Source organism: Astyanax mexicanus, chromosome 17 (assembly GCF_023375975.1).
Source record: "Astyanax mexicanus isolate ESR-SI-001 chromosome 17, AstMex3_surface, whole genome shotgun sequence".
In the NCBI taxonomy this organism is placed as follows: domain Eukaryota; kingdom Metazoa; phylum Chordata; class Actinopteri; order Characiformes; family Acestrorhamphidae; genus Astyanax; species Astyanax mexicanus.
Genome location: NC_064424.1, coordinates 39,285,576 through 39,305,657, shown reverse-complemented (window position 1 = coordinate 39,305,657; position 20,082 = coordinate 39,285,576). Strand labels below are relative to the sequence as shown.

At 40.0% G+C, this 20,082-nt stretch overlaps 1 protein-coding gene across 1 annotated transcript in view; it reads left to right on the top strand.

The window, feature by feature from the left end:
* The window catches only part of npdc1a (neural proliferation, differentiation and control, 1a), a 58,542-nt gene extending 42,233 nt beyond the window's left edge, over window positions 1–16,309 (top strand). The window contains exons 4-9 of the mRNA XM_007230831.4: window positions 1,274–1,492; window positions 2,519–2,585; window positions 3,507–3,591; window positions 3,755–3,834; window positions 4,578–4,674; window positions 13,640–16,309. Of these exons, the coding sequence (XP_007230893.3) occupies window positions 1,274–1,492; window positions 2,519–2,585; window positions 3,507–3,591; window positions 3,755–3,834; window positions 4,578–4,674; window positions 13,640–13,711 (620 nt within the window). The 3' untranslated portion in view covers window positions 13,712–16,309. The remainder of the gene's footprint in view (window positions 1–1,273; window positions 1,493–2,518; window positions 2,586–3,506; window positions 3,592–3,754; window positions 3,835–4,577; window positions 4,675–13,639) is intronic.
* The last annotated feature ends 3,773 nt before the right edge of the window (window positions 16,310–20,082 follow it).

Here is a 20,082-nt window from a genome sequence, read left to right as displayed (position 1 = left end):
GTTCAGGTTTGAGGTTTGTGTCTCCTTCTAGCCAGTAGAACTGCTGCTACAGATGGTTCCAAAAGATGTTTCACAAACAACAGGCTATAATAAATAGTATCTTAGCTAGGCCTATCGCGATAATTGTATTGTCAACATACACACACACATGCATACATACACGGGCGCACACACGCACACAGTACAGTTTTCCTTCTGTTGTAGTCTTTAACACCATTTAATCAAGAGATACACTGACATCTGTAACTTCTGTTTTAACGGAAGACAGCTCGATCAACACAACAGGCCACTGCTCCGTCTTTATTTAAATATTTATATCCTTTATTTTCTACACCATAGATTAATATTAAATAAACAATTTAATATTACATAAATTACATTAACAATTAAGGGACACATCTGGAATTATGCAGTAAACAAAAAAGTGTGTTTCCAGGTGACTTTATCTTATGAAGATAATGAGAAAATACCAAGAGTGTGCAGATCTTTCCTCAACGTTAAATGTGCTACTTCTATCTATAGTATAAAATATATTCTGGTTTGTTTAACAGAATATTTTTGTTTACAAAATAATTCAATGTGTGTTGCTATATAGCAAGGGTCGGCAATAAGTTTTGGCTGTGGGCCAGATATTTTCCAAGCCATTACGTGGTGGGCCACAAAAAAAAAATCTGTTTTTGGAAAATGAAGCAGGTAAATCCAAGAAGAAAGGAAAACATAAATAAATCAACACTCCGCTCCTCACGCAAGGATCGAACCTATGTCATCAGGATCGCGGTCTAATATAACCCTGTTGCGCTGGCTAGTGAATTGAGAAACAACTGGGAAAAAAGACCTTATAATGAGAAAGGGAGTGCAAAAACGGGCGGAAAACGAAAACGGATGGAAACTAAAGTCACGCCGAGCGCGACAGAGAGAGAGACAGGGGAGGAAGGTAAACAAAAGCTCGCCAGAGAAGCTTTTTATTATTATTTTTTTCATTATCGTTCATTATAGTTAAAACAACCCCACGGGCCAGATGTTGCACAGTTGCGAGCCGCCTATTACCAACCTAGGCTCTATAGCTTTAATGTCTTCAATATTAACATTATTTTACAGAATAAAAAATGATAAAAGGAAAGAAACCTCAGTGTTGGAAAAGAGGTACGGTATGTTATTATTGTGATACATTTGTTTATTGCAATAATTCTTTGGACAATATAATCATCCATTATAAAAAACTTTATAGTGACGGACCTAGTTTCAGCATATTCTTTTGTTTTCTGTGTTACAGTCTCTCTTTTGCGGCCTGCTCTCCAGCTCCAGGCAGAGGAAAAGAGCAGTCAGTCCAGATCGATGAGCGCGTCTCAGTACACTACAGCTAAACCAACCACCCACAGCCCTTCAACCTCAGCTCAACCTCACACCTCTAAAACCACTGAGCCTCACACTGACTCCTCAGGCCGGGGAAAACCCATCGCTGTTCCGTTACCCAGGGACAGCTTACTCGTCAGTATGTATCTGTTACTGTGAACTGTTTTCTATATTAGAATATATACAAATAACATATTTAAATAAATGTAACATTCAAACTAAAAGTAGTGATTTTACATCACTTTGTATGTTTTCTCCTTCTTACTGTTGTCAAAGCATGGATATAGTTCTTACAGTAGAGGCTATTACATTCATTGACAGTTTTATCACACAGCCTATTAGACAGCTGTGTACTAAGGCTACGTTCACATTAAGGTGAATTTTTGCTCAATGTGGGTCTATTTTTTCATATCAGATTTGAGTCACTTTCACTTGATTGAATACAGTTCTGATCCATAGACATGCAACATGAATGTGAACAGTCAAATCTGAATTCATGCCTTTTTGCTTTTACGCATTAGCGCATCGTGCTTCTCTCTCGTATCCACACATCTCTTGGTGCAGCTGTGCAGCTATATCTGCAAAAACAGCAAAAGCAAACCACCTGGTCTTTTTTCACCTCCTCGACCTGAGCATGAACTTCAGACCAGCTGTTTGCTGTATCTCGACTTCAGCAAAAGATGCTCCACATATAAGCTGCTAACAAACGCATCCATTTATCTTTATAAAGCTACGAGTCGTCCCTCAAATATGACGTTTTTTTTTGTTACTAGTGAAGAAGGTGACGTTTATATACGTATCAATGTGCTCATGTGAGCCGTTTCAGGGACAGATTCGTTCACATTACACACAGATACAGATCACTTACATTTGTAGATGTAAACCGTTAAGACGGCCAAATCTGATCTGAGTAAAAAATTGGATTTGGCAATGTGGCTTATAATGTAAATGTAGCCTAAAGCATTTTTTCTTTTTTTGCAGTGCCAGTTTTGTACTCCATTTGTGTCCAGTTTGTGTATGAAACCCAGTTTAAGACTGCAGCTGTGGAGAGGCTTATTTAATCACAAAACATCACACTCTGTAGATTACTGCTCCTGTTGACCCCTCGTTTGACGTCTCCATGTATCTCTCTTATTTTTCCCCTTCCCTCTCTCTTTCTGAGTAGTACTGATGTCTGTGTGCATCATCATTGGGACTGCGGCTCTGATACTGGCTGCTGTGTGCTGGGTCAGGTAAGATGTGTATAGTTAACAGTCTGTGTTGCTTCATTCAAATATATTTGGGAGGTTCTAATGCAATCGTTATACTCTGTCTGATTTTCTGATTCTAAAGATTAGGTAAATAACTTTTGACATTCATATCACACTTTATACTTGATCAGCCTGAACAATCTGTCTGTATGATGTAGTCTGAAGCACTGAACACACATATATAAATTTGTATCTGTACCTGAGACAATAAACAGTTGTGTGCAATTTCTTTAACCCTTGTGTGGTGTTCGGGTCTGTGGGACCCATTTTAATTTTTCATCAAATGATACTAAACAATTTTTTTTTCTGACTTAAACTCAATGGCATTGGCTCATTTTTGTGAAAAACATATATCAAAACACATTTTAGATAAACACACACTGTACCCCCACCCCCCCCCCCCCCCCACAAAATTTGAAACTAAACAAATTTTCTACTCATATCTTGAGTTAAATTCCTTTTCTTTTACATTTTATTAAAAAACTAATAAAAAAAAGAGTAGCACTTTTTGAAAGAAATGTAACATAAGAAAGGTAAAGGGCAAATATTAACCATGTAAGCTGTTTATATTGCTTGCAATTTAGGTGAAGCAAGCATGTGTAAAGCATTTTAATGTAAAATTGCTTAATTTTGATTAAACGATTAAACGATTTCCTTCATTTATGATTGAAATGTACTTTTTGAAAAGTTCCTTTTATCACAATAACCAAAGTAAAGGCAGCGGAGTACCTCAGCAAGGTAACACACGCGCTCCGAACCATAAAGTATGTTGGAGGGAACATCATGATTTGGGCCTGTTTTGCTGCATCAGGGCTTTAATCTGATGTTTGTGCCTAGTCAGAATAATCTCAGAACGCATCACTGAAACCGTGGATTAATGCTGATATTGATGTTGTTGTACAGGTTACAGAGAGAAGCTCGATTGGCTCAGAAAGTAGATTACCCTGCAAATCCCGCCACAGCCACCAGCTCTTCCACAAACGCCTCAGTAAGCAGTTTTATTAGGAGGAAATGTATTTGAAATCTATTTGAAATCTAATTCCAAAATAAGCCACAATTCACTTCTTAACTTCATATCAAATGATGTGCATTAAATGTAATGTGGTTCTTTCTCTCTTTCTCTCCATCTCCCTTTCTTTCATGCCTTTTAGTCAGGGGACAAAAAGCTAGCTCACAGTGCCCAGATGTATCACTACCAACATCAGAAACAACAGATGCTCTCCATGGACAAGTGAGCTCCAACACCTCCTCTCTCCTCTGATCTTCATTCAGTTTCTTTATATCACATCACACACACACACACACACACACACACTGTTTATGATCCATATCCACACTGACATAATTTAAACCTTCTTTGATATGTTAAAAATAAAACTGTCATGCAAATTTGTCTGTAAACCATAACTTTTTTAAATTCTAAAATAATTTTTTTAAATGCTAATTAATTACATTTACAGAGGCTGGTGATATATTAGTGATATTACATAGTAATTTAAACACAGTGTAGCAACTGACAGGTTTATAAGGTAGATAAATATATTGATTTAAATTCATGATTTAAACACTCACCACTTCTCTCTCTCTCTCATACCCACACTCACATGCGCACACACACACACACACACACACACACACACACGCACGCTGCTCCTAAAGCTCTCTGTTAAATTTTTATCAGCACATTAAAAGATTTGCCAGCCACAAAAATACAGACAACATTTATTTTATTTAATACAATTATATAACAATAATTTTATTTAATAATAATAATATTTAATTGATTTTAATGGCACTATTATTGTGATTAAGTCAATTATATTTATTAAATGCATACGTCTTTTAAAGAACAAGCTCCATTACTCACAGAATATTGTTGAAATTTAATGCGATACATTTTTTTTTTTACATTGACCCCACTAATTATAGAATCATTCGAACCTTTTTTATTGTTTGTTTGTTCTTCATACACAGACACAAAGCTGAACCTAAAGTGTCTGAGTCTGGAGCCACGTCAGACGAGGAGACTGAAGGAGACTTTACTGTATACGAGTGTCCAGGTCTCGCCCCGGTCAGTACAGTGTCCCCTTCAGGGGTCTGCTCTATCCTGTTCCTCGCTTTACCCTGTCTAGTTTCTGTCTCTCTTCTTTTCTCACATGACCCAGAATACAATGCACCACACCCGAAAGTTTCACACTGTATAATAAATACTCCTCTGTACTTCCTTTTTTCACTCTTTCACTTCTTTGTTTTCCAAGCAGACAGACAGAGAGTGAGAGAGAGACAGAAACAGAGCACTAGTTACTAGGGATTTTGGTGTATTTTCAGTTTCAGTATAGATTAGGGATGCACAATTATATAGGAATTATTAACAATTTTAACCATTTCACAAATATGTCAAACCTATACTTGCTTACGTATTTATTGTATGCTTTAAAAGGACCAAAAATTTATGTTCTAACCTTTATAACTGAAGACTGTAATGTACAGATGTCACACACATCATATCAAACAGCAGTGTATTTATTTTATTTTACTAATCTATCCAGCACAGCACCATCAATCTTTTATCAAACCCCAGAACCTACTAATCTAACCAGCACAGCTCCATCCATCTGTTTTCAAACCCCAGAACCTACTAATCTAACCAGCACAGCACCATCCATCTGTTATCAAACCCCAGAACCTACTAATCTAACCAGCACAGCACCATCCATCTGTTATCAAACCCCAGAACCTACTAATCTAACCAGCACAGCTCCATCCATCTGTTATCAAACCCCAGAACCTACTAATCTAACCAGCACAGCACAATCCATCTGTTATCAAACATCAGTACCTACTAATCTAACCAGCACAGCACCATCCATCTGTTATCAAACATCAGTACCTACTAATCTAACCAGCGCCGTTAGCTGATAGCCATTATGGCTAAGCCATGGAAAATCTTATTAATATGTACCAAGAAAAAAATATATATCCAACATTTTATTATATTTGAACTATTTTATTTTACCTTACTAAACAAACTCTTGATCAAAACATGGTAAAATTAAAAACTGCATTAAAGGGTAGTAACCCTTTATTTGAGTAGCCTAGAATCTTGTGAAAATAATCACTATTATAAGTGACAGTGAAGTGTCCATTGTAGTCTAATCCTGGATTTTTTACTTTTTATTTTGTACACCATTAAGAAATAGTAACTTTAACTCATGGTTAAAAATAGCCCTGAATTAGATAATATATAAATATATTTTCCTTCTTAGATGAACCGGTGCAAAAACAAAACATTATAAAAAAACATTGTCCACATGATGTCCATTGCAATGGTTGCATGGTTTGAACGGGTTAAAGTAGTTAATACATTTATTAAAAGTGCCCACATAGTAATTTAATACAGGAAATTGACAAATCCTGCACCTAACAGCTGGGGTTATGCATAGGGCTCAGCCAGGATCTACTACTCACTCAACTAACAATAATAGCAAAACCACCACAATCTGATACTGGCTCGACAAGAATCCAGAAGCACAGCCTAACACTATGTTCATGGTCCATTGCCTCAACTGCCAAGTAACAGACCTACCAAAAAATAACCTATGAACAAACAGAATCCCTCCTTAATCTAAGCTCACTTCCTTTAACTATGGCAACAACACACTTACCTAAGCACAATCACACACAATAAATCACATTATAAGTTGCGTGAGCAGAACACAGCAACCACTACCATCTGATACTGGCTCGACAAGAATCCAGAAGCATAGCGAACTATGTTCATGGTCCGTGCCTCAACTGCCAAGTACTCAGACGTCTACAAAAACTCATGAGACAAATTATTACAAGAGCAGGACCACACCAATCCCCTTCATCCAAACTCTAACACAAACTTCAGTGCAAGCTCTTCTCAGGGGTCATCAGGCAGGCACCTTCCTTCGTCAGTGTTTCGCTGAATTAGGCCCACGACACCTCCAGAAGGCTCAACAGTGAAGTCTGGCGTCCCAGACCCACCCCCCTCCAAGCTTGCTGTAGAAGCACAAACTCACTCCCTTCCCCACACAGCCTCAGCCCTTCTGAACCACAACCACTGACTAGATCTTTCAGCTACATCTGACAACTCCTTCACTACAGTCCTTAGCACACGACCTCTAATTCCGAATTCAGACAGCAGTCTTGTGGCAGACTTCGCAACAAAGCCTCTAGTACCTACCTCTACCGGTCTAATATACGCTTGCCACCCACGCTCTCTCACCTCAGCCACCAAGTCTGTATACTTCAGCCTTTTCCTTTCATAAGCTCCATCTACCTCGTCTTCAAACGGAACAGTCAGCTCTATAAAATACACTATCCGCTTACTTTCAGAGTACAACACTACATCCGGCCTCAAGGTTGTAACCAGAATGCACTCTGGGATCTGCAGTTTACTACCTACATCCACTAATAACTTCCAATCTCGTGCATTGGCCCACTTACCAGCAGTTTTCAAGCACTGTGCTGTTTCTCCACTATGCTGCCCCTCACGCACAAACGTGATTACCCTACTGCAACCTACCACGGGCATGTTATTAACTTCTAACCGTTTCTTATCAAGTGCACCTGCAAGAGATCTAAGTACCTGATTATGCCTCCATGTGTAGCGCCCCTGGGATAGACTCACCTTACATGCCGACAAAATGTGCTTCAGCGTGCCACTTTTACATTACATTACATTACATTACATTTGGCAGACGCTTTTGTCCAAAGCGACTTACAATAGTCAAGTACAATGTAAAATACGTTTCAAGGTAAAACATCTTTGGATAGGGATAAAAGGAGGACAAGGGGAGTAATAGGATAGAGGAGTGAAGGAGAGGAAGAAGGAGATGAGGTTAGAAGTAGTTAGTGTGTTAGAGGTGTTAAGAGAGTAAGTGCTCTTTGAAGAGCTCTGTCTTCAGGAGTTTCTTAAAAATAGCGAGAGATTCTCCTGATCTGGTAGTGGAAGGTAGTTTGTTCCACCATTGGGGAACTCTGTATGAGAACAGTCTGGATTGCTTTGTGTGAGTTTTTGGCAAAGCGAGGCGACGTTCACTGGAGGAGCGCAGCGGCCGGGAGGTAGCGTAAGCCTTCAGGAGCGAGTGCAGGTAGGAAGGAGCCTGTTCTGTCATCACCTTGTAGGCGATTGTAAGAGCTTTGAATTTGATGCGAGCATCAACTGGTAGCCAATGGAGCTCAATGAGCAGCGGGGTGACATGTGCCCGTTTTGGCTGGTTGAAGACCAGACGTGCTGCTGCGTTCTGGATCATCTGGAGTGGTTTTACTACACAGGCCGGGAGGCCAGTTAGCAGGGCATTGCAGTAGTCGAGGCGTGAGATGACGACCGCTTGCACCAGGAGTTGGGTGGCTTGTTGCGTCAAGAACGGTCTAATTTTTCGGATGTTATAGAGCGCAAAGCGGCAGGACCGAGCAACCGAGGCCACATGGTGCGTGAAGGAGAGTTGGTCATCAACCAGAACACCCAGGTTCCTAGCAACCTTTGTCGGTGAGAGAGAGAGAGAGTCGATGCTTATAGAGAAGTTGTGTTGAAAAGATGTTTTTGCTGGTATAACCAGAAGTTCAGTCTTTGAGAGATTTAATTGAAGGTGATGCTCCTTCATCCATGAGGATATGTCAGAGAGACACTGCGATATCCGTGCAGAGATTGAGTGATCTTCAGGTGAGAACGACAGGTATAGCTGGGTGTCATCAGCAAAGCAATGGTAGGAAAATCCGTGTGAGCGGATAACCTGACCAAGAGAGGTGGTGTATATGGAGAAGAGAAGGGGTCCCAGTACCGAACCTTGGGGAACCCCAGTAGATAAGGAGCGGGCTGAGGACAGCTGTCCTTGCCACGACACCTTGAACGAGCGCCCAGTGAGGTACGATCTGAACCATGACAGCACATTGTCTGCGATCCCCATGTTTGAGAGTATAGTTAGGAGGAAGTCATGGTTGACTGTGTCAAATGCGGCCGAGAGGTCCAGCAGAATGAGCACTGAGGACTGACCTGCAGCTCTGGCAGTTTTCAACGCTTCAGTCACAGACAACAGAGCCGTCTCGGTAGAGTGTCCTTTTTTGAACCCAGATTGGTTCTGGTCCAGAAGGTCATTCTGGGAGAGGAAGCCAGAGACCTGATTTAAAACAGCTCTTTCTAGTGTTTTAGAGAGAAAGGGTAGCAGTGAGACCGGTCTGTAGTTGTCAACCTGGGCGGGGTTGAGAGAAGGCTTTTTAAGCAGTGGTGTCACATGTGCTTGTTTGAAAGCAGTCGGGAAAACACCAGAAGTTAAAGAGGCATTGATCGTGTGAGTGATAGCCGGAATGATTGCAGGTGCAACAGTTTGCAGTAGGTTTGAAGGAATTGGGTCGAGCGGACACGTAGTAGGACGGCTACGTGTTAGGAGAGCCAGTGTCTCGTTCTCAGTGAGAGGAGTGAACGAGGGGAAAGCAACGCCTTCGGTGGAGGGACACCGGGCAGTAGAGGATGCAGTAGGACTGCTACATTGTGCATCAGTAAACTGGTTGCTGATGGCCGCCACTTTGGCAGTAAAGAATGAGGCAAGTGTTTCAGCCGTAAGGCATGTAGCCGGAGGAGGAGGCGGAGGGTTGAGTAGTGATTTAAATGTAGCAAATAGTTTCCGGGAGTCTGTGAGAGAGCAGAATTTATTGTGATAAAATTCAGCTTTAGCAGTAGTGAGGTTGGCTGAAAAAGAAGCCAGGAGCAGTTGGTATTTATTTAGGTCTGCTTGTTTTTGGGTCTTTTGCCATTTTCTTTCGGCAGCTCGGAGTTTGGAGCGTAGTTCCCTGAGTGTGTCATTTTTAAGCCATGGCTGCGGTTTGTTTGAGCTAATGGCTCGAGATGTAAGAGGACAGAGGTTGTCCAAACAGGAGCTTAGTGTGGAGCAGAGAGTGTCAGTGGCATCATTTACATTGAGTGATGAAAATGAGCCTGGTGGAGGCATATTGTCAGTCACCAGCGAGGAGAACTGGTCTGCTGAGAGATCTCGAAGATTTCGGCGGAACGAGACCATAGTAGGAGTAGCTGTGGGTTTATTTGAAATACGAACATTGAGTTTCATAAAGTAGTGATCTGAGACGTGCAAAGGAGTGACAGTTAGAGAGTCGGTGTCACAGTTACGAGTGAAGATCAGGTCTAGTTGTTTGCCAGCTTTATGTGTTGGAGGGCTGGGGACCTGCTCCAGTTCGAAAGACTGCATGAGGGATAGGAAGTCTGTGAAGCTGGTACTGTCATGGTGGATGTTCATATCCCCTAGAATGAGCATGGGACAATCTTGCTCGGGGATAGAAGACAGTAGCATGTCAAGTTCATGCGTGAATTCGCCCATTTGTCCAGGAGGACGGTAGAGAACAATAATGGCAAGTTTTGCTGGAGTATTAACCAGTGTGGCATGATACTCAAATGTATTGAATGTATGTAACATTAGCGATTAATAGGCCCGTTCCACCTCCTCGTCCAGAGAGACGAGAAGTGTGGGAGAAGGAATAATAATTGGAAAGAGCCGCCGGAGTAGCAGTATTTTCAGGTTTGATCCAAGTTTCAGTCAGCGCCAGCAGTTGTAATGACTGATGATTCGCATAAGAGGCGATAAAGTCTGCTTTATTAACAGCCGACTGGCAGTTCCATAGCCCAACAGAGAATGAGGTAGTGGTGGGCGTGGTTTGTTTTAGTCGACGCAGGTTAGTATGGTCCTGGCGCCTGTTTGTGTTTTTACGCCTTCTGTGCGTGCCGGAAATAACTGAAATGTGTTGGGAGCACATTTTAGGAGGCAGTAGGACGGGCTGCCTTGTCAGTGGCCTTGCTCGGTGGACTCGCGCAGGTAGACTCGCAGGTCTTTACCCGAGTTAGGTCTTCACACGAGAGGGTCTTCACACAACAGCTGACGCCTCGGCGAGTGTGAGTGATGTAATAGGATTCTAGATTGCGCACAGCTGCGGGCGATATAGGAAATCAGCGCCACCAGACTGTCTTTTAAAGCCGTGAGTAACGCCTCTGAGGTCCGCAAACAGAGAGAGTGTGAAAGAGGGGGTTTGCCACGCCCCGCTCAAGTGAGAATCGCCCAACCTTGTCCGAAAAAAGCGCGCTGAAAAGCGCGTTTGCTGTTGCTGCTACAGCGTATCTGAAGTGAAAGTAAAGTAAAAAAAAGTAAAAGAGCAGTCTGGTGTAGCTTGAAGTTCCTGCTAGCCCTGCTAGTGTGCCCTTGTCTTATTTAGGAAACCAGCGCCACCAGACTGTCTTTTAAAGCCGTGAGTAACGCCTCTGAGGTCCGCAAACAGAGAGAGTGTGAAAGAGGGGGTTTGCCACGCCCCGCTCAAGTGAGAATCGCCCAACCTTGTCCGAAAAAAGCGCGCTGAAAAGCGCGTTTGCTGTTGCTGCTACAGCGTATCTGAAGTGAAAGTAAAGTAAAAAAAGTAAAAGAGCAGTCTGGTGTAGCTTGAAGTTCCTGCTAGCCCTGCTAGTGTGCCCTTGTCTTATTTAGGAAATCAGCGCCACCAGACTGTCTTTTAAAGCCGTGAGTAACGCCTCTGAGGTCCGCAAACAGAGAGAGTGTGAAAGAGGGGGTTTGCCACGCCCCGCTCAAGTGAGAATCGCCCAACCTTGTCCGAAAAAAGCGCGCTGAAAAGCGCGTTTGCTGTTGCTGCTACAGCGTATCTGAAGTGAAAGTAAAGTAAAAAAAGTAAAAGAGCAGTCTGGTGTAGCTTGAAGTTCCTGCTAGCCCTGCTAGTGTGCCCTTGTCTTATTTAGGAAATCAGCGCCACCAGACTGTCTTTTAAAGCCGTGAGTAACGCCTCTGAGGTCCGCAAACAGAGAGAGTGTGAAAGAGGGGGTTTGCCACGCCCCGCTCAAGTGAGAATCGCCCAACCTTGTCCGAAAAAAGCGCGCTGAAAAGCGCGTTTGCTGTTGCTGCTACAGCGTATCTGAAGTGAAAGTAAAGTAAAAAAAGTAAAAGAGCAGTCTGGTGTAGCTTGAAGTTCCTGCTAGCCCTGCTAGTGTGCCCTTGTCTTATTTAGGAAATCAGCGCCACCAGACTGTCTTTTAAAGCCGTGAGTAACGCCTCTGAGGTCCGCAAACAGAGAGAGTGTGAAAGAGGGGGTTTGCCACGCCCCGCTCAAGTGAGAATCGCCCAACCTTGTCCGAAAAAAAGCGCGCTGAAAAGCGAGTTTGCTGTTGCTGCTACAGCGTATCTGAAGTGAAAGTAAAGTAAAAAAAGTAAAAGAGCAGTCTGGTGTAGCTTGAAGTTCCTGCTAGCCCTGCTAGTGTGCCCTTGTCTTATTTAGGAAATCAGCGCCACCAGACTGTCTTTTAAAGCCTTGAGTAACGCCTCTGAGGTCCGCAAACAGAGAGAGTGTGAAAGAGGGGGTTTGCCACGCCCCGCTCAAGTGAGAATCGCCCAACCTTGTCCGAAAAAAGCGCGCTGAAAAGCGCGTTTGCTGTTGCTGCTACAGCGTATCTGAAGTGAAAGTAAAGTAAAAAAAGTAAAAGAGCAGTCTGGTGTAGCTTGAAGTTCCTGCTAGCCCTGCTAGTGTGCCCTTGTGTGCCCTAGTGTGCACATAGCTTACAACTTGGATCCTCACCCACCCACTGAGCAAGGTTTTGTGGCGTTGGCAGAACATCATATGTAGCTCCCAAAAGAAACTTTATACGGCCTGTATCCAATCCCCATAACTCTCGCCAGGTGATTCTCCGCTTCTCTACACTTTCCCATCTCATCCACTGCCCCTGTTTACTCTGCCCTGCTGCTTTTGCCCTCCTTGCTTCCTCCTCCTGCTCACGAATAAACCCTGTAACCATACGCCTTTTCTCAGGTGATGTGGCCTTGCCGAATGCTTTCCAAGAATCACCTAAACCTAATCCTGCCCTCCCATTTTGCACCTGCCCCACAACATCCCTGTGCTCCAGTGCCCTCCTTGCGGCTTGAGTAGCTTCTCGAGCATTCCACTTTCTCCCAGACCTAGTCACTGGTGCTGTTGCTTTAACCAGCCCGTCTTTTGACCCTAACAACTGCATTTCACGTCCTACCTTAGCACATTTGAACTCCTCAACCAAGCTCGTCAACGGCAGTTCCAGCATCCCTCTCCCACACCACGCCACACTACTAAGGCAACGCGGCACCCCCAACCATGTCCTTATAGCCTTGCTCATAACCCTTTCTAACCTCTCAACCTCAGAAATCGGAATATCATAAACTGTAAGTGGCCACCTTAGACGAGGCAACAAACCAAACTGCAGACACCACAATTTTAATTTACCTGGCAGAAAAGACTTATCAATTCTATTAATGGCCTCCACCATTTCTGTCCTCAACCCTTCCACCTGCTCTTTATCATTCAGTGCTGCAGTATACCACCTACCTAAACTCTTAACTGGCTTTTCCAATATAGATGGTATGACTTCTCCCTCCATCATAAACCTTTCTTGTATCAATTTCCCTTTAATGATTGATACACTCTTAGACTTGCTTGGTTTAACTTTCATCCTAGCCAGCCTAAGATTATCATTTAACTTCCCTAGCAGTCGCCGGGTACATGGCACCGTGGTCGTTAATGTTGTCATATCGTCCATAAACGCCCTAACTGGTGGGAGCCGGGTGCCATCATGCAGCCTCTACCCGCCTACGACCCACTTAGAAGCCCTAATAATCACCTCCATTGCCATCGTAAACGCTAGCGGTGAAATTGTACAACCTGCCATTACATACATACATTCAGACGTAAACGCTTATCTACTTCACAGTAAATGGTCTTAAAACAGGATTTCCTGTCATAATTATTTCCACGAAGCCTATACATCTATTTATTTAATTAGTTAAAAATGCCATTTTCTCCAGATACAGTTACTCCAGCTGAAGCAGGATAAACTCTTTTTAATACTCTTGATTTTAGAATAAACAATGAAAGAGCAAGTGTTCCAATACTTATTTAGGACACTACTATAGTGTACATGTTGTGGTTGTGGTTGATTTTGATCTGATGTTTCTTGTATTATGTTGTTCTGCTCTCTGTAGACTGGTGAGATGGAGGTGAAGAATCCACTGTTTGATGATTCCAGTCTTCACCGTGAGAGAAATCACAAGTGACCTGGATGCTGACAGATACATACACTGACTAACACACACACACGCACACACACATACACATACACACAGGACATGCTTTTTAAGTAAAAAAAAAAAAAAATCATATAACCAAAAAATATAGCTCCGGTTGATCTCGCAAGTAGGCCTGTCACAATAAGACATGTTTGATATATTGTCCTACAAAGTATTGCAATAAATGATACTGAATGATACTGAATGAATTTTAGGAAACTGATATTATAGTAATACTTAAACATAGCACAATACTGGAATGATAACATTTAAATGGCTAATAATTTGGAAGATAAATAATAATAGTTTGCTGTAATCCACTCAGTCTATGAAGTCATCATTACACATTGGGCTAAAATACACACATGCAAGTAAACACAAAGGGTGATGCACCAGATCATATTAATTTATTGTACAATAATAATGTAAATATTGTGACAGGCCGGCCTGCAAAGATTCTCTGTCCGTCTCACAAACACACACACACACACACACACACACACACAGAGGAAGTTGTTACTTCATGTCCCGTATCAGGCTAGCCCTCCAGATCAAATGGGACAGAGAGGACATCCTTAAAGCTAAAAGAGGATGAAGAATGGATAAAAAATAAAAGCAGCAGATGGAAATGAACTTTTTCTTTCAGTACACGATTATACAGATTTTAATGAACACTGTGGACTCAGACGACATCTCTGCAGGGCTCATCCCTCTGTTCTCCTCTCGTTCCACTGGTACTGCTCTAAACTCCTGCTTTATTTTAATTACACCCTTCCTCTCTCTCTCTCTCTCTCTCGCTATCTCTCTCTCCCTCTTTATCTCTCTCTTTCTCTGTTGTAATAATCTCTCTTCAATCTTTGTCGAAATTACGTTGAATTATAATTTTTTTGTTTTTGTTTTATGAATGTTCTTCACCTTGCATTGTGAAGCTGCCTCCCAAAGCTCTTATCTGAATGTGATTGGTGCGATGGTTCAGTAAGCATGTGTAATGAGTACACAGTGTGAACTCTCCTGAACTGCATCTCCTTTACAGTTTCATAAAATAATTCAGTCTCTTCCTCGCAGATTTTTTTTTTTTTTTTTTTGCTGATCTATTGATCTCTTTATCCACCTTATTCTGCATTCCTACAAAGAGGGGGGAGGGGGGGGCATTTGTATACTTTGTGTTGGAACAGCTCTAGACCACTAATAAGCAGTATCTCACAAAGTGAGTACACCCCACACATTTTTGAAAATATTTTTCTATATATTTTTTAATGTGACATTTTAATACAATGTAATGTAGTTACAATGTCACAGTACATCTTGAAATTCATGACAGCACTTATGCAGCCCCAGACCATGATGCTACCACCACCATGCTTGACTGCATGCAAGACATACTTGTCTTGGTACTTCCCACCAGGATGCTGCCACACATGCTGGAAATCTTCTAAAACAAAATAAGTTTATGGCTACGTTCACACTACCAGGCTAAAGTGACTCAAATCTTATTTTTTGCTCAATGTGGCTCAGATCAGATTTTTTCATGGCTGTGTGAATGAGCTGAATCCAATTTTTTTAATCAGATTTGAGTCACTTTCATATTTGGTCCTAAATCAGATTCGTATTTGATCTTGAATGTGCGACATAATTGTGAACGGTCAAATCGGAATTCATGCGTCTTTTTGCTTTTACGCTATGCTACGTGCTTCTCTCTCGTATCCACAACACAGCTCTTGGTGCAGCTGTGCAGCTATGGCTGTAAAAACAGCAAAAGCAAACCGCCTGGCCTTTTTTCTCCTCCTCAACCTGAGCATGAACTTCAGACCAGCTGTTTACTGTTTCTCCACTCCAGCAAAAGATGCTCCACATATGAGCTGCTAACGAACACATCCATTTCCCTTTACAAAGCTACGAGTCGTCTCTCGAATGAGTTTTTTTGTTGTTTGTGAAGGTGACGTTTATACACATATCAATGTGTGCATGTGAGATGTTTCAGGAATGTTTCAGATCCGTTCACAGGTCACTTACCCAGTGTTTTCCCATAAAAAGTTTAAAAAGATATGGCGTTAGCTGTGTGAATACGTACCAAATACGTATGTTCTGAATAATTGTAAATTAGATTTAATCTACTGCTGTTGTAATGTTGGGTTAGCATAGCTAGCTACTTTATGATCAGTGTCCACAGCGGTCACTACTTCAGACTGCACTCACTTTAAATATGACACGCCCAAAAACCATTTAATATGAACTGACCGGAAATTTCAACACAAATGCAGATGAATCTCTTTAAAGTGGGCGTGGCAGAATAAGATGGATAGGACTGAACTGCACTTTCTGCTCATTTCCTATAATTCCTTAATGCTTCTCTCAGGTTGTATTTAAAGGCTTGGATGAAAGCTCTCTCTCTCTTCTCTTTCTGTCTCTGTTTTGTCTACCTCTCCCTTTCACTGATGTTCTAAACTTTTATTATTTGTTATGTAGGCTACTATTCAAATAGAATAATGATCATTTTAATTCATTTTAATGTATGTATATCTCATTGGGGTATTAAATACTTCAAGTTTTATTAGTATGAATAAAATAATTTACCTGTAGAAAAAAGGCTTTTTGCTTCACTTGACAAAGAATGCAGCATTAAATCTGAAATGGTAGAAGGGCTTTCACATATAATATATATACAAACTACAAATATGGACAAATATATTGGTATGACATAACACCTGGACAATACTGCTGGACAATAATTTAGTAATATACATTATATTGAAGGATAAAATGTGAACAAATTTAGAAAATAGGATTTGAAATAGTATTTTACAAATATATACATGTGTATATTTACAGTAAAAGGAATAATTGTTTGATCTCTTGCTGATTTTGTATGTTTGCCCACTGATAAAGACATATATATGATATATGACCTTAAGGGTAGGTTCATTTTAACAGTTAAGAATAGAATACCGATATAAAATCCAGAAAATCCCATTGTATAAATTATATAAATGTATTTGTGTTTTGCAGAGAGAAATAAGTATTTGATCTTCTAGCAACCATTAAGAGATCTGGCCCCTCAGAAGGCACATGTGCAGACCTGTCTGAAGTTTGCCTATGAACACCTGGGTGATTCTGAGGGTGATTGGAAGAAGGTGCTGTGTTCAAATGAGACAAAAATTAAGATCTTAATCCCATAGAAAACTTAGGGAGGCATCTAAAGCTACAAGTTGCCTCACATAACACAGCCTCAATACCCTAATCTTTTAGAGATGATCTGCCGACATGTGCTCAAACCTCATCATCAACTACAAAAACTGCAAAAGACTGCTGTCCTCGCCAACAAGGGTTTTGCCAGCAAGTATTAAGTCTTGTTTGCCGGAGGGATCAAATATTTATTTCTCTCTGCAGAATGCAATTAAATAAATAGAATAGCAAAAATAAAATCACATTGTATAAATTCTATCTCTCACTGATAAAGTTAATGTACCCTTAAAATTACAGACTGTTCATGCTTTTTTTCAGTGGACAAACCTTTGATAAGGTTGAGGTCCTTATAATTAAACACATCCACCTACCAATAGAAAAATAAATAAGAAAAATGCGTCAAATAAATATCTTCATTCATACCTTTTGGATTTGCATTTAGTTTTTCATGAAGTGATCAGTGATCACAATCTGCCAATACTAAAAATTAAAAACTAGAAACTGAAATCTATTTTTATTTATGCAATTAAATAATTATTTTCCGAGTTGCAGAGAGCCTTTTATACACTGCAAAAAACAATCTTTGCAAGGGATATTGTTTCATTTCAAGGCAATAAATAGTTTTTTTATTATTAGAATATTTTGTTTATTTCAGGAACAACAGCCTTAATCAGTCTTACCTAAAACATTATTTTAATTTATTTTAATCAAAATAAGCACAAAATGTCACCAGTCAAGTTCTTGTGTCTACATTTAATATACAATCATGTTTTTTGTTTGTTTATTTAAGTCTTACATCAAGCGTTTTGTGATTTAGATATTGCTTATTTTAAGAAATCTTGCAAAGAAAAAAAAAGTTAAATTTTACCCTTTGCCGTTTTTTTTCTTTAATATAAGCATATACATCTAAATTTTTATATATTCTTACCAGTGAATGTGAGTGTTTTTATTGAATATTTACTGAGATAAAGCTATTTGCCACTTCTTACTTATTAGCTGTAAAGAAATATACAGTATATCTGTGTGAGGAACTGGAACAGGTCTAAAGACAAATTCCTCTGCTTCTCTCCACAGTAACTTTAACTTCAGCAGGTTAAAGCAGCAGCAGCAGCAGCCGCAGTCAGGCTTCCCCCACTGCAGAGCTACGATGGGCCACTTAAGGGCCACTTAAGGTGTGGCTTAGAGGCAGCGCAGCATCAGGGGGGCCGTTAAAGGCCATTGTCAATGTGAATGGTGAGGAAGGCAGCCGTAGGCCATCGGATGAAGAGATGTGGGGAGAGAGGGACGGCGGTCGTCAGCAGGGTGTCAAAGCTATCAAAAGGCCATCGGACTGGTCGTACTGGGAGGAACAGATTGGAGAGATTATGGCCATTACTGTACAGTCAGGGAGAGATCAGGCACAGCTGCGTCTCTTTTACACGTCTAAAAACTGGATTATATTGAAAGACAAAAAAAAGTCTCAGTAATAAATCTTGAAATATTAATAAGTATTCAATTTAATAAACAAATAAATAATAAACGTATCCTTGATAAGGTATCTTAAAGGTCACTGCAACTTTTATGGTTGAATTGTTTTAAGCAGAATGCAAACAAATATATAAAATACAAATGAATTGGGTGTAAAATCTCATGAATAATTGTTTCACTTTTATTATAAAGAATTATAAAGAAAAAATGGGTTTTCGTATGTTTTTCAAATTTACTGGTTTGTCATTAACTCCACTTTAAATCGGAATTTCATGAAAAAACTTGATTTTCTGTTTTTTACAGTTTAGCTTCTCATTCCAAAAGAAGTCTGGGTTATAAAATCAGTTTTAGGTGTTGAAGATGCAAAAATGGAAGAGAAATAATTCAGAAATTTAGATTGTTACAAATATTACAAATATTGATAAACCTATTTCTTCTGTATTACTCTGTATGAGTTTTAAACCCATTTTTAAAACAAATTTAGCCTCAAACAGTCAGATAATTTAACTGAAAAATGTTACTCTGACACTTTAACAGCTCTTTAGTTTATAGACTTATTCTCCTATCGTTAACTTGCTGTTTGGTGTTGCTCTTATTTTCGCTGTTTCTCTGAGTTTTAGCCATGTCTGGATGTTTGATCTGGATCTGGGAGGTGCATTACTGAGTGTGTGTTACTAGCGATTGTTTACTGACAGTGAATTTCACACATCTCTTACTGATCACTGAATGCAGAACTGAGGTTTTATGGATTCAGTTTGAGTTTAAATGACACGACTCTTAGCTCATGCTGTTTGTTTTGGTACGGGTACATGTGTGACAAATACCTGATATATGTTTCAATATTATATTGTTTAAGCCATTTAATCTAGTTTATTAATAAGTCACAGAGGTTCCATTTGAATGGATTATAATGAATAAGATATCACAATGAAATTTTGGTTTTGATAAAAAATGGTCATCTCCAAAATAGCAACTTTACAGTAGAAGGAAAAAACGGCAATTTCAATAAAAGTTAATGTTAAATAGTTTAATCCAAGTCATTTTGGACCAAAATACAAAGTATCTTATTGTATTAGGAAAATACTCAGGAAATAAATGATAATTTACTTGTCAAGAAATAATGGTGAAAACAAGCAAAAATATCTGCCAATCGAATAAGACACTGTGGATTCATTACCCAAAACAACCTTAAACAGTTCTAACAATTTTCAGATATGTAAACTAGATTTTAAAATTATTTAACTTGATAAGATTTTAGTGTGGAATTTAAAAACAATTACCTAAAAGTCAGAATTTCCTAAGAGAAAGAAGCTTTTACAATGTGGTTTCTCCATATTGAGAGGAAACTGCAGCTTCTTGTGAAATTTCTGTTTCTTTCTGTATCAAAGACAACTTCCTTTCTCTACTAGGGCTGCAAGAATATATAATATATAATAATATCGCAATATATCGTATTATTTTAGTTTGCAATACATAGTCAGTATGTGGTGTAAAATATGACTTACTAAAGTTACTGCTTCATTACTCCACGTGGTGGCGCTAATCAATGAATAGGTAAGCCTGCAGTTAAAAATATTCGTTGTTAAATTCTGTGAAACACCAATAAATACATTATTTACACATTTAGGAGTATTTTATCCTCTTTAGTAACACAAATGCCGTAAAGTATTGCAGAGAATCACAGTATCATGATCGATAATATTGTATTG